Source organism: Pelophylax lessonae, assembly GCF_965119305.1.
Source record: "Pelophylax lessonae genome assembly, chromosome: 9".
Classification (NCBI taxonomy): domain Eukaryota; kingdom Metazoa; phylum Chordata; class Amphibia; order Anura; family Ranidae; genus Pelophylax; species Pelophylax lessonae.
This window is the reverse complement of record NC_138776.1, coordinates 104,235,323-104,250,081: the sequence shown is the minus strand read 5'-3', so window position 1 is coordinate 104,250,081 and position 14,759 is coordinate 104,235,323. Positions and strand designations below refer to the sequence as shown.

At 42.9% G+C, this 14,759-nt stretch overlaps 1 protein-coding gene across 1 annotated transcript in view; it reads left to right on the top strand.

Annotated features, from left to right (window-relative positions):
- TACC2 (transforming acidic coiled-coil containing protein 2) overlaps positions 1–14,759 on the top strand; it is a 229,261-nt gene that overhangs the window by 149,363 nt on the left and 65,139 nt on the right. Inside the window, exons 6-7 of the mRNA XM_082268876.1 lie at positions 6,424–6,590; positions 11,928–13,104. Coding sequence (XP_082125002.1) covers positions 6,424–6,590; positions 11,928–13,104 — 1,344 coding nt within the window. The remainder of the gene's footprint in view (positions 1–6,423; positions 6,591–11,927; positions 13,105–14,759) is intronic.

The following is a 14,759-nucleotide window of genomic DNA, read 5'->3' as shown; positions in this document are numbered from 1 at the left end:
AGTTTATAGAGAATTCCCCTGCGGGGTACTTAGCACTATTAGCGATACAGCCGAAGGGTGGTTCAGGAGAGGCGGATGATCCAGTAGCGGGATACAGGGATCAGCGCAGCGAGGTTCCGTCAGCGAAGTAAGCTTGCAAGCATGGAAGCTTCAAGCAAGGTTAGCATCCAGATAAGGGTGTTTGAACGAACACATGTGAGTGAGAGCCGACGCCTTAAATAGCCATCTAGTCCGGCGCTGAGTGATGACAGCTCCAGTCTTAAAGGTGTATGCGCACCTTTCCAAAAGTAAATGGTAGGGCGCATACACTTGTGGAAAGTGTAATTTAGGGTACCAAAGGTACCGGAACATTACAGAAGGTCCACTTTATTGAAAAAAAAAAAACATTCTTAATTTCACTTGCAGCTCCACCAGCAGGTGGATTCTTTTACTGCAGCTTGTCCCTTCTTATAATAGTGATGCTATGTATATTCCATTCCTACCATATACGTGAGGATGGATCACTAAAAGAAGTGAACGGTGTTGGGTTGAGGGTTATAATAGAATAGTGCAAAGGAATCTCAATGTGGTTAGAAGTTTCTATTGATATTAAAGAGCCTGTTAACCAGTTTTTGGCTGGCTGGCTGGCACAACTACAATCATTTACATTTTTGTCTTTTAACCTGCTTTTTAAAATAATTATTCCCTTATGTCAAGAAAGCAACAGAGGAAGGGAAGACGACTCCTCAGAGGACTTTTATTAAAATTGCCAATCTAGGCACATTCACCTACATTTGTGGTACATTCACCCTTACATGTTCATGTACACTATAAACTTTCCCCACAATTTAGATTTTTGGCTAAAATTCACATTTGCGGGGTGGCAGATGGGTGCAGCAGTGAGCAAGCTTGTCAAGTCCTCCTTAGGAATCAATGGCAATTGATTTGCTACTTGAAAACAATGAATACTAAATACTGATGGGAGCCAGGGGCCCTAACATATTATATATACTCCAATATGGAAGAATTCTACTGAGCCCTGGATTTATAAAAAAAACAACATTGGCAAATGTAAATGAATTCAAGAATGTGGGTGAATCCAACCAGAATTTGCTTAACAAATACTAGGAGCGATCGATCAGGGTCGATAAACCAATTATTCTCTGCTTTAGATAATTATTAAGTGTAGTATTTCCCCTCCTAATTTTATCATACCATATCTATTGTGGAATAAAAGTACTTTATACTTGCCATGTCATGCAATAACAGTTTCATTGTAATTTTGGGTATTCATAATCCTAAAAATTGTTCCTTTCAAGTTGCTGTGATTGCTTATTTGCAATTATTCCATTGGCATTTATGTGAGGATTGAAAAATGGTTAAAAGTTGCTTCAAGTACAGGTCAATGACTTATTTCCATTGCTTTACTGAGTTAAACATTTTGTCTGCAGCCCCACCTGGAGGTGAAACCTGGTACCACTGCTCTGTCATAGAACTAATTTCTTATGTGGGTGCTGTTATTTTTCAGAGGTGCCATGTCATGCAATAACATAGTTTCATTGTAATTCTGGGTATATATAGTCCCAAGTATTTCCTTTGAAGTTCCTATTATTGCTTATCTTCAGTTATTCAGTTGGTATTTCTGTATCAATAAATGTTTTGAGGGGAGAGTTAAAAGTTGATTTAGGCCCCTTTCACACGTGTGTGACTTGTCTTGCGACTTGGGACTGAAAAGTCACAAGACAAGCCCTACTCTGTGATTTCCAATGAGTATCGTTCATATCGCAGCAACTTCAAAGTAGTCCCTGCACTGCTTTAGTTTGACTTTGGTGCATTTTGAGGTCCAGAGACCTCAAGCTTACACAGGCATTGCTTCAAGTCCAGTCAGAATCATGGCAAAATCACGGCAAATAAATGCAGCAAAACCGCACAATTCTTAGGTTGCACAAGTGTGAAAGGAGCACTAAGTAGATGGCTTTGCTTCCTTGCTTTTTTTTAAGATTTTGTCTGCAGCCCCACCTGGAGGTGAAACCTGGTATCACTGCCTTGCCATAGAGCTAATATCGTCTTCTGTGGGCGCTTTTATTTTTCAAAGTTTGTGTATAAGTGTTTCCACTCTCATTTACGAAGAGCTATAAAGGAAGGGGGGAGAGGGTGGTCTTCTAAGAGTATAGCTGCTATAGGGGGGACTAATACATTTTAGAAGAATTTCAGGTTATACAGTATGTACTTGGTTATTTTTAACCACTTCTCACAAGACAAGCCCTACTCTGTGATTTCCAATGAGTATCGTTCATATCGCAGCAACTTCAAAGTAGTCCCTGCACTGCTTTAGTTTGACTTTGGTGCATTTTGAGGTCCAGAGACCTCAAGCTTACACAGGCATTGCTTCAAGTCCAGTCAGAATCATGGCAAAATCACGGCAAATAAATGCAGCAAAACCGCACAATTCTTAGGTTGCACAAGTGTGAAAGGAGCACTAAGTAGATGGCTTTGCTTCCTTGCTTTTTTTTAAGATTTTGTCTGCAGCCCCACCTGGAGGTGAAACCTGGTATCACTGCCTTGCCATAGAGCTAATATCGTCTTCTGTGGGCGCTTTTATTTTTCAAAGTTTGTGTATAAGTGTTTCTACTCTCATTTACGAAGAGCTATAAAGGAAGGGGGGGAGAGGGTGGTCTTCTAAGAGTATAGCTGCTATAGGGGGGACTAATACATTTTAGAAGAATTTCAGGTTATACAGTATGTACTTGGTTATTTTTAACCACTTCTCACCTAAGGACGTACCCGTTTCAGTGGGTTTCAGTGGTTATACTGGGATGGTGGGTGCACCTACAGGCATCATCCTGATACCATTATTTTCAGCCAGCGATTCTGTAGAAGACGGATGTGATCTAAAGGCCCGTACACACGTAGCGATTGTCGGCCGTAAATATTCGGCCGCCGAACGATCGGCCGATTGTCGGCTTGTTAGTATGATGCTTCCGACAACCGACAGCGAATTTTCGGCCGAACAGAATCTGGCGTGCAGACTTTAAAATTTTTGTTGGCCGTCACCAGAACGGCCGATTGTTCGCCAGTCAGTACAGAATTCGGCCGACAAACAGCAGATTAGCAAGACTGGGCATGCTCAGAGAAGAAAAAACACACGGAAAGTTAACCATCACATGACATCACTTCTGCAGTCGGTTGTTGTTGGCCGACAAAATTCATGTGCAGTCTTTGGCACTTTTCAGCCGACAGGACAGCACCGGACAAAAGACGGCCGATCGTTCGGCCGACATTTGGTACATGTGTACGGGGCTTTAGTGGCTAATTAGCCACACGATCACTTTTGTGGGTGGCAGAAGGGGGTCCTACCCGCCGCCGCCTCTCCCGGGCTCTCCGGTCCCATCGCAATGGCTGCCTTGGACAGAGAGAGAGGAATTAACATCGTTCCCCTCTCTCTGTAGCCCTTGAAACCGGGAGCGACGAGTATTTATCACTTTCAGTTATGCCCCTTTGTTTACCTGGCCACCAGTGGCCAGAGAAGCAGCCGATCAGGCCAATTTCGGTTCGATCGGCTGCATGGGGGGTGGGCCAGAGGAGAGATTTGGGGTCATCCCTTGTGATAGCAATAAAGTTTGTACAAAAAAAAAAAAAGCAAATACATACACTACTCCCACACGCATATGTAAAAGGTGATCGCACCACACATGTGAGGTATTGTCGCGAATGTCAGAGCGAGAGCAATAATTCTACCACCATACCTCCTGTGCCACTCTAAACTGATAACCTGTAAAGGCGTTTAAAGCGTCGCCTATGGAGAATTCAAAGCGCTGTCGTTTTCCGCCATTCCATGGGCAGACACAACTTTAAAGCGTGACATGTTAGGTATCTATTTAATCGACATAACATCATCTTTCACATTATTTTTTTTTTTTTTTTTTATTCATGAATGTGTTTTTTTTTTCGCAAAAAAATTGAGTTTAAAAAACCGCTGCACAAATACTGTGTGACATAAGAAATTGCAATACACACCATTTTATTCTCTAGGGTCTCTGCTAAAAAATATATATAATGTTTGGGGGTTCTAAGTAATTTTATAGCAAAAAAAAAAAGTAGATTTTTACATGTAGGAGCAAAGTGTCAGAATAGGCTTGGAAAAGAGTTGGTTAAGGAAGAACTCCATGGATATTTTATAGCTGGTTACATTGGTCCAGCTTGGACCAATGTAACCATGGATTTACCATATCTGACCAATGCCCCAGAATCTGGAAATCACTGAAATAGACACCACTACTCCAATCGTCTCCACATGCTTCCTGTTCCCATGCCAAGTGGCTGCCCTGCTTCAATATGAATATAGGAGCTCGGCCGCTTGGCACAGGTGCCTTTCAGAGGAGCTTTTACATTCTCTGAACGAATGCAAAGCATCCTCTAATTAGATGATGTGGAGAACGTGGCGACACTGTCCCGCCTCTCCTCATCTAGTCAGAAAATGCTTTGTATTCATTCAGAAAATGGACCGATGTAACTATGTATAAAATGAATATACCTGATATTCTTCTGTAGTTATAAGTCATAGAGAAGCATGTGTTGAACGTTCCAAATTAGTTTCTTGCAGGTGCGGCTGTATGCTCAAAGATACAACAAAGAAGTAATGTTTATCATGTAATAGACTGTATCTGGATCTGGTGCTTGATTCACACTATTGCGATGCAGTATTGCTGCAATTTTCCCTCCGACTTGTCTTTGTTTTTGAATTTCTGTGTTGCCAAATCGCACTCACCAAAGTAACACAGGAACCTTTTCCACTATCACAAATGCTGAGCCGCATTGATTAGAACAGGCACCATTGAATGTATTTCCCTTCTCATGTGATTCTGTGTGACTCAAGGCGCATCAAAAGTGGCACTAATGTGAACCTTGAGGTGTTGGAAGTGCAATGTAAACTGCATGGAGATAATAAATTACATAAAAGTTTGCTGTATCAAAGTACTTGAAAGAATAGTTCACCTGTACCACAAAACTGCCTATATTAAAAAGGGGTATATAAAAACAAACTGCGCAGCTCTGACTAAAGTTGTATAAAGCCCTTGCTATAGGTAGGCCATTTACATACCTTATGAAACCTGACTGGAATACTCCCAGGAAGTTGCTAAGTACTCCCAGGATGCTGCTGAGGACTAGTCGTCACTTAGCAGCCTGCTGGGAGTACTTAGCAACGTCCTGGAAGTATTCTAGTCAGGCTTCATAACGTATGTAAATGGCCTACACCTATAGCAAGAACTTTATTCAACTTTAATCAGAGTTGCACATTTTTTTTTTAATCTACAGACACCTCTTATCTGCATAGGCAGTTTTGTGGTAAAGGAAAACTATCCCCTTAAACAACATCAAGCACAGGCTGTGACATATAGTAGAGATGTCATTTCATGCCTACAGAGGTATTGTTCCTCTCCCCAAAGTGCTAGTGTGTTGTTGAGGTTCTAAATCGATAAGTCTTAGCAGTGAGGGCAGAATTTCTTAAATCGGAGTTCCAGCCTGTACAAAAACATTAAAAAGTCAGCAACTAGAAATACTGTAGCTGCTAACGTTTAATATAAGAACACTTACCTGTGCAGGGTTCCCATGATGTCGGCACCTCAACCAATTAGTCCGGTTTGCAGGCGCTAGCTTTGCAACTAAGGCAAACCGGCAGTGAAGCCTTCAGGCTTCACAGTTGGTTTCTTACTGCGCACGCACGAGTCGCGGTGTTCTTGCTAAGTGGTCCCGTCTTCTTCTGAGACACACACAGGTCCCAGGAGGCAGCGGGGGGAAGGAGGGGGCCTAAATCACTTGGGGAAATGATGTACCCCGTCGCGGCAGGGTACATAGGAAGTGAAGAACAATAACAATATTAAAAAAAGGTAAAAGAAACACAGAAAAAAAAGTTAGCCAATGCATTTTTAGGATGCATTAATTGACTAGATGGCGCAAAGTCTTATATGTGGTTGGAACACACAGGAGCCATCTTGGGGGTCTTCTGCAGTCACTGGTGTACAGCTAACTTCATTACACAATGGTTTCCATATTTTGACTGTTGACTTGAGTTCTCCTTTAAATGCTAAGTATTAGAGGAACGCCTCTTGTTTCAGACATATATTTTCCCCAAGGTTATAATCATGTCATGTAGACCTCATCTCACTGCAATACAAAGTTGTGCTTCCTTGTTTTGCTCAAACTGTCTGCTGTAAATTACCTCACCAATGTTAGAACTGCCTAATGCTAAATCATTTTATCCACGCCTGGAGCAGCATACCAGATTACCTCTGTCACTCTCATATTTCTAAAACAAGCAGTAACATAGTGCCGCTTCCATTATATAAGAGCTGATATATGAGCGTGTTGTGCACTCGTGGCTGTTACACCTGAGGGATGACCATCAAACAAGGCGTTTATAATAATTATTTCCTTTCTGTACAGGAGCTCCGACTCTGAAGAAGCCTTTGAAACCCCAGAATCCACAACGCCAGTGAAGTCAGCCCCTCCGATCCCTATTGCAGCCCTTCCAGAGGTTCAAGAAAAGCAACCGCAGCAGCGCCAGGACCTTGAGGAAATTCTTCCCCCTCCACCCAAGCCTGAAGAACCAGGTATATATATCAGACAAACAGCGATAGGCATTCATTGCTGCTTATAATAATGAAATGGAGAAAATCCAATACTGTCCTTAACTGTCGACTAGGATAATAGATTATAATCCTTATGCTATTAGCATCAGTAAAAAGATAGGAAAGTATATGATATTTACTTTTATAAACTTGTTTTACATTTCTTCAGTTACTTCCTGGTTTCCAGGCCTAGGCAAATGATGTCATACATCTTAGGAGTCTTCAGGAGGGTAGGAGGGGTTTTCTCAGCTAAGCATACCCACCTGCCTGCATGCCTAAAGGATAGGAGGGGTTTTCTCAACTAAGCATACCCACCTGCCTACTACCTAAGCTAGGGGCAGATGGATTCCTGGAAGTAAATGTTACAAGAATAATTTGCCCTTACTCAAGATGGCCACAGGCTGGGGGCTGTTTTTTAAGGGGATTTCCCAGCATAATAAAGCATGGAGACATGGATGGATTAGGGAGGGCAGGGGCTGCTTTGGATATTAAAAATGAATTTAATAGTGTTTTTGGTTTGTGGTGCTCATATGCAGTTTAGTTCTGTTTTAAATGGTCCTATCAATAAATTTCACATAAATCAATATTACGTTGAGTTAAGTTAATTTTTGAGTAAAAAATGATCTTTTGCTGACCACAACCATCTCTACGTCTGATAGATATCAACCTTCATTTCATGCTTATTCCAGTTACAGTGCAGTGCTGCTATAATGACTTTGGTTTCAGCAAAATAATGATGCTGATGCTCCATAACTAAGCTCATAATCCTATTATAATAGCTAGTAATCTGCTATGACTTTGTATTTACTGCATATTAAGTGATGTCATCTATAAAGCATACTTTGTTGAATTTTTATTCTAAGGTCTTGTTTACAAGAGCAGCAGAGGGGACAGTAAAACAAGGCGTTCAAGCTATGGATTTACTGCCTCCTTACACCCCAGCCGCAAGTTAACATGGCCACCTGGATTGTTAGTACACACTGCCACAGTCACGGTGTGGCTCGGTAAAAATGATACCGCAGTTTGCGCTCTGCTGGCATTACCGCCACCAAATGTGAACCAATCTAGTGAATTGGGGTCACACTGCAGATGGCTTACAACCGCATGTAATGCACCTGTTTGAGGAGTGGTGCTACGGATTTTCAAGGGTTACAGTAAAACAAGCATCCAGGAGGAAACATATCGCCTCCAAGCCACCTGTTAAATGCCTCTAAAAAACAATCCACCGCAACAACTTTTAAGAGGGGCAGCAATGACAGCCACAAGAATAAACTTTATTAAGAAAATTATTGACACAGAGAAAGTACCACATGGTCTGTGGCTACCATGGAGCTTGGAGATGTTGGAATAGCCATACACTTCTCATATTTTGACCCTGTCAGCAAACACCCCCCCCCCCCATCCCAGCTTGATTTTTCAATCAAGTTTTGTCAGAGCAGCAGGTCAGCCTAACGGCGTATGCATCCAGTCAACTGCTTATGCGGATACTGACTACAAGAGCTGGTAAATTACATTTCTCTATGCACTCTGTTTTGCTTGAATGGGGAATTGATGGATTTCAAAACTTGAAAAACTTTAGGCTCATAAGGGACAGTTCATAAGGGACCGGCTGAATTTCAGTCCATGTATGGGCATGCTGGTTGTTAGCTGGCTGTGTTGATCAGTGTATTCTAATGCTGGGGAAATCTCCCCACTGTCAGTATACAAAAGCTCAGTAGGAGGGATTCCCCCATCCACATTGAGGGTGTGGATGGGGGAATCGAGTCGTTTTCTTTCGTCCAATCCGGTGCCGTGGCATTGATTCCTGGGAGCGATGACGTTCAGCTCCCAGGAATCATTGCAAACTGGAAGTGACGGCGCGGGCCGCGGCCACCGAGGGAGGAAGTGGAGGAAAGGTGAGTATTTCTTTCTACAATAACAAGGTAAGTAAAAAAAAAAAATCCTAACTATCCATTTCCTTTTCAGGTGAAGAAAAGCAAGCGGATGGCCGCAAAATCGATTATGTCGATTTTGTGGCCGGAACTCCGCTTTAAGCAGAAGAAGCTGCAGCTCCGTGTGTCCATTCAGACACAGAGCTGATGTTTGGCCCCGCCCCTCTCTCTCCTGATTGGCTAACTGACTTTGACAGCTGCAGGAGCTAATGGTGCTGTGGCTGTCTTTCAGCCAATCAGGAGAGTCCCAGATGACCGAGGGACTCGTGGACATCGCTGGATAGAGAGGGGCTCAGGTAAGTATGGTGCTGGAGCAGCTGCTACACACAGAAGGTTTTTTATCTTGATGCATAGAATGATTCCTATAATAAACCTTGTCTGTGCTTTACTGGCAGATCTCATTATCATTTGTAAACTATATTTAAACACTCTTTATCCACAATAGGGATTAAAGCTATAGAAGCGGTCATTTTGCATTGTATGTTAATAGCATGTTAATGACAGGAAGCTTAAAGTGTTATTAAACCCAGCAGCCTGCTTTCAGTTTATCTAGTCTCCCACAGTACACATAACATGGAAATGCAATTGATTTAGTAAATATAAACTGCTAAATACCTTTTCTCATTAGCAGTATATAGCAGTCTTGTGACATCTATCAGTGTCAGACGAGTACTGATTAAAGCTTGTAGGAGGAGTTTTCGTTCTCCTCTGACTGTCCTATGAGGCTGCATGACCCCTGACGCTCTGTTTGTACAGTGCTGATTGGCCCTGTGCTGATCACACACACACACACCCTCCCAAAAAAAAACTCTCTAACAATACACACCAAACTGAGCATGTGCAGAGTGCCTCCTAGGGTTATATGCTATCAGCAGATGGATTGAGGACTGTGGAAGAAGAGGAGGATCAGAGAAGACAGGATCAAACAGCCTTTTTGCACAAGCAGAGGGTTAACCCCTTAGGTTCCTCAGTGAGTATAACAAGCATGCTTTACTACATACACAGACTGACTTTACTGTTGTGGATTTAGTAACACTTTTTAAACTAGCCATATAGATGGATTGAAATTTTGGCAAGCAATTCAATTACACCATTATCTGGCTTCCATGTCGAAACCAGAGGATTTCGATAGAGTGCTAACGAGATTTGAGCAGGTTTGCGTAAAACCAGGGAATCTATTACGTACTCTATCTATCGCATATGGTCTACTGACGAACCCAGAGGACCAACCGGAACTACCTTGGGTGAGAAAGTGGGAGGCAGACTTGAATTGTGTTTTAACAAATGAACAGATCCAGAGGATATTGAGGTTTATTTTTGGGCCATCTAGATGTACCAGAACACAGGAGATGAACTACAAGCTTATAACAAGATGGTACATCACGCCCAAGAAATTACACAGTTGGTACCCAAATGAATCTAATTTATGTTGGAGATGTGGAAAAGAAGTGGGCACACTGGGAGAGATTTACTAAAGCTGGAGAGTGCATAATCTGGTGCAGCTCTGCATAGAAACCAATCAGCTTCCAGGTTTTATTGTCAAAGCTTAATTAAACAAGTTGAAGTTAGAAGCTGATTGGCTACCATGCACAGCTGCACCAGATTCTGTGTGCATCGGTTTTAGTAAATCTCCCCCACTGTATCATATCTTCTGGACCTGTTCTAAGATAAAAACATACTGGGCAGGAGTAAAATCTATAGTTCAGAAATTTGTGGAATATGAAATAGAGGAGAGCCCGACCTTTTTTTTGCTAAATATATCGGACATACCAGCAAATAAATATGAAAGATCGCTGATTCCCCACCTGATAAATGCGGCTAAGGCATGCATTCCGGGCCCCTGGAAAAAACACAACCCCCCTCGGTAGCCGATTGGATAAATAGGATAGAGGATAATAGGAGATTGGAAGAATTAATTGCCACGGCACAAAATAGGCAAGGAAAATATGGGAAAATTTGGGAATTATGGAATCATTTTATATGCTCTGAAGAAGGGAAACAATATATAGCAAAATAAAACAAGGGAATAACAAGATGAGAAAAAGAGAGAGGGAACTCCTCCATCTCTGTTCGCAAGATTATAATTAGTTTTTTTTTTTTTTTTGTTTGTTTTTTGATTGGGGAGAGGGTGGGAAGGGAGGGAAGGAAGGGAAAGAGGAAAAAGAAGGGAATTTAAGGAAATAGAAAAAGGAGATGTTATATTATACATTAGGATGGAAAAGTATGAGGCTGCATTCACATGTCAGCTTATAATCGCGGCCAGAACCGCCGCGGTTCCGCCCGCGATTCGGAGATTTATTGCAAATCACGGGACGCCTAGCGTTGCCCGTTGATTTGCAATAGCCCCCCAAACGCCGAGCGATGTTGCCGCGATTTACGCCCGCCGAATCGCGGCAACATCGCGCAAACAAAATCGCGGGACGCAATACGCTCCAAAGAAGCTCTTGTACTTTTTTGGAGCGTATTGCGTCCCGCGATTTTGTTTGCGCGATGTTGCCGCGATTCGGCGGGCGTAAATCGCGGCAACATCGCTCGGCGTTTGGGGGGCTATTGCAAATCAACGGGCAACGCTAGGCGTCCCGCGATTTGCAATAAATCTCCGAATCGCGGGCGGAACCGCGGCGGTTCTGCCCGCGATTATAAGCTGACATGTGAATGCAGCCTGAGATATTGGAAAAGTTATGTATAATTTTATAAATTTATAAATTCCTGAATAAAAAGATAATATTTGAAGAAAAAAGAAATTCTGGCGGTTTTATCCATGTGTGGCCTCTGCATTTTACAGAAGTTCTAACACCTTGTCGGATAAAAGCGACTCGATTAGCGGCTGCAGCGCTGATCTGTGTATACCACCACCCCCCCCCCCCCCCCCAATACAACAAACAGTGCAGTAGGGAGGATTCCCCCATCCACCTTATATGTATGGATGGGGGAAATCGGTTCAGTTTTTTTTGTTCAGTGCACTGGCCGAATGAACAAAACTAAACCATGTACGGTCAGCTCTAGTGTGTAATTCAGTGGGGACAGATTAGCTTGAAATCTACCCAAAGCCTGCTCCAAACACCTAGAAAATGTAACAATTTAAAAAATATATATTTTTGGGTGTGCTTTGTAAATGGAAACAGGTAACAAACATACAGTGGGGTTTTCTCAAATTTAACTGCAGAAGTGGAGATACATTTTATAGACTATGCCTCTAAATGCACTTACTGCCCAAAAAAAAAAACAAATTCAGTGCCTACAGATTTGCATTTCTTGTTTTCCAGCCTTTCATCTTATTCAAAACCCATTTGACTAACAAACTTTTGCCTAACTGGTGACCATAACAGTGAAAAGCCTCAACTAGGGCAGAAATTAATCATTAACGTTATTGTTTCCCTTTGTTTAGCTCCAGAGCAAAGTTTGGAGAACACACAAGCTCCTGACCCGAAACCTGATGAGAACATTAATGATTCTCCATTCCGTCAGCCTTCTCGCTCATTTTCTGTAGTGTTTGATGAAGACAAGCCCATAGCAAGCAGTGGAACTTACAACTTAGATTTTGCTGCCGTTAACCCAGCAGATGTCATTTCAGCATCCTCAGAATCCTCTTGCAAAACCCGTCGCAAATCCACAGACTCTGTGCCTACCAACCGAAACACTTTGTCCCGCTCTCTTAGCTTGCAGGCTTCTGATTTCCAGTTTGATGATGTGTTGAGTGGTCAAGGAGGATCTGATAGTGCCTTTAATAGTCTTCGCAGGCCAAAGAAGGCGAGGCCTGCATCGCTAAAGAAGAAGGCAGCAAGTGCTAAAAAACAGACAGAGGCTGTAAGCACCAAGGACACTGAGGCATTGTCAGCAGAGCCACAAGAAGCAGAAGAGTCCAAAGATCTTCAGATTCAATCCGTTCCATCACCTCCCCCAACAGAGGAAGAGCTGCCATTACCAAGAGAACAGGAAACACAGCCTGTTTCCTCCTTAGAGGTTACCTCTGTGGATCCCCAGCTGAGCAGCGCCACAAGTGCCCCTCTCATTGACTCCTGCCCTCTGCAAGTAACAGGAAGAGTGTCTCCACCATTGCCTACCCACCAGAAACGTGAGGTGACCCCAGAAGTCTCTGAAGTACCAGAAAACCCTACAGTGGTTGGGCAATCAGTGAGGCTGGAGTTCGATTATTCTGAGGAGGCACGGGAGGGTCAGCCTCCTGTAAGAAAAGGCAAAAAACCCTCGGGTAAAATGCCTCTACGAAAACCTAAGCCTAAAAAGGCAGTTGAAAAGCCTGATGCTCCCCCTGGACCTCCTAGGCCCAATTCTACAGATCCTGATGACATTCCTATTGCTAAAGGATCATATACATATAACTTGGACCAATGGGATGATCCCAACTTTAATCCCTTCTCTTCCAGTATGAAACTACAGGATTTACCACCCAATACTCAAGAATCACCTGAACAATGCAAACCCATTGTCCAGAGATCAGAGTCTCCTGCAAAAACACCAGCTTCTTTTGAGATTCCAACAAATGATGCAGAACAGAATGGAGAGAGCAATAAACCAGCCAAGAAGAAGAAGACTCCATTAAAGACGTAAGTCACTTTTGTTCTCTAGGAATGTTATACACATGATAGATATCTACTCTGTCTGCAGTGGCAATTGCCAAACTGTTCCTTATTTTTCAGGACAGTCCCTGGTTTTAAAGATTGTGAATTGTCCTGCTTTTAAACGCTGTTGTACATTATCCTAAAATGACAGTTTTTTTTTTTCAGAATGTTTCATTTAAAGCCTGTCTGTTGGATTTAAAATTGTTCTAAAGTCTAAAGGTTTTTTATCTTAATGCATTCTATGCATTAGGGCAAAAAACCTTGTGTAACTGAATCTCCCCCAGCCCCCCTTATACTTATCTGAGCCCATTTCCGATCCAGCAATGTGCACAAGAGCCGAGGCTCTGCCGGCTCTGTCCCTCCTCTCTAGGCAGAATAATAGCAACAAGAGCCATTGGCACCCGCTGCTGTCAATAAAATGCTGTGACCAGGGAGCGGGGGGGGCGGAGTCAAGCCACCTAGTCTGTGTCAATAGACGCTGACAGTGCAGCTCAGGAGTGAGCCTGCACGAGTGCCCCCATAAGAAGCGACTTCCTATGGGGGAACTCATCGAAGAGGAGGAGGAAGCACTGACGGAGGACTACAGAAGAAGAGGATCAGGACTTCTGTGTGCTAAACCATTGCAAAGAGCAGGTAACTATACCATGTTTATTATTTTATTTGAAAAAAAAAAAGAAACTTGAATATAACTTTAATGCCTAAGTTTAGTCATGATGAGTGCCAGGTCCATCAACTCTAAGCCCACTGGAGGATTATGGGATGGGGTTAGGTCGCATTGGCGACTATGCCATGGCAATAAGTCATACGTGTGTTAGAAAAGAGATCAACATAAATGGTGGAAGAGTCCTGCCAGGTTTTGAGGGGCGTGATTAAACCATAAAGAGGCTCAAAACAATGCATACCTGTAGATGTAACGATAAAGTAACATTATTGGGCTCAGATATTTTTTATACCATATTTTCTGTATACAGGCATTTTTCCTGAGTTCAGAACAAGTGTGCTGGGAAACATACAGTATAAAATTAAAATCTATGTTTAATATAGGGTAAAATATAATTTGTTGGGTAGTACACCCTGTGAACCATGATATAAGTCAGTTCAGTCTTATCATATGATCAGATAATGCATATACAGGAATTATCTTCCGCGAAAGTCAAAATGATTAGTTAATAAAGATTAGATTAGTTAATAAGATTTAGGTCCCTTTCACACGGGCTTTCTGATCTGGTCTGCCTGTCAGTTTTTCAGGCGGACCGGATCGGATGCTCCATGCAGCCCTATGGAGCAGCGGATGTCAGCAGAGACATCTTCGCTGACGCCCGCTGCTATCCAATCCTGTCCATGAAATCCGGATGGATGGAAACCCTATTTTCCATCCATCTAGAGGATCGGATAGGATCGGATGAAAATGAACAGGCGGTCCGTTATCATCCGATCTCCCATAGAGGAGAGCGGGGCTCTGACAGCTCCATCTCTGCACACAGAGAGGAGACGGAGGTGTCATCCACCTGCTCAGTGGGGATCCGCGGATCGATCCCCGCTGAGCAAAAAGGACTCCGTCGGGCGCAGCGCCCGTGTGAAAGGAGCCTAACTAAAACTGGACCACTCAGAATCAAGTGCAGCTGATCAAGGTAGCCAAT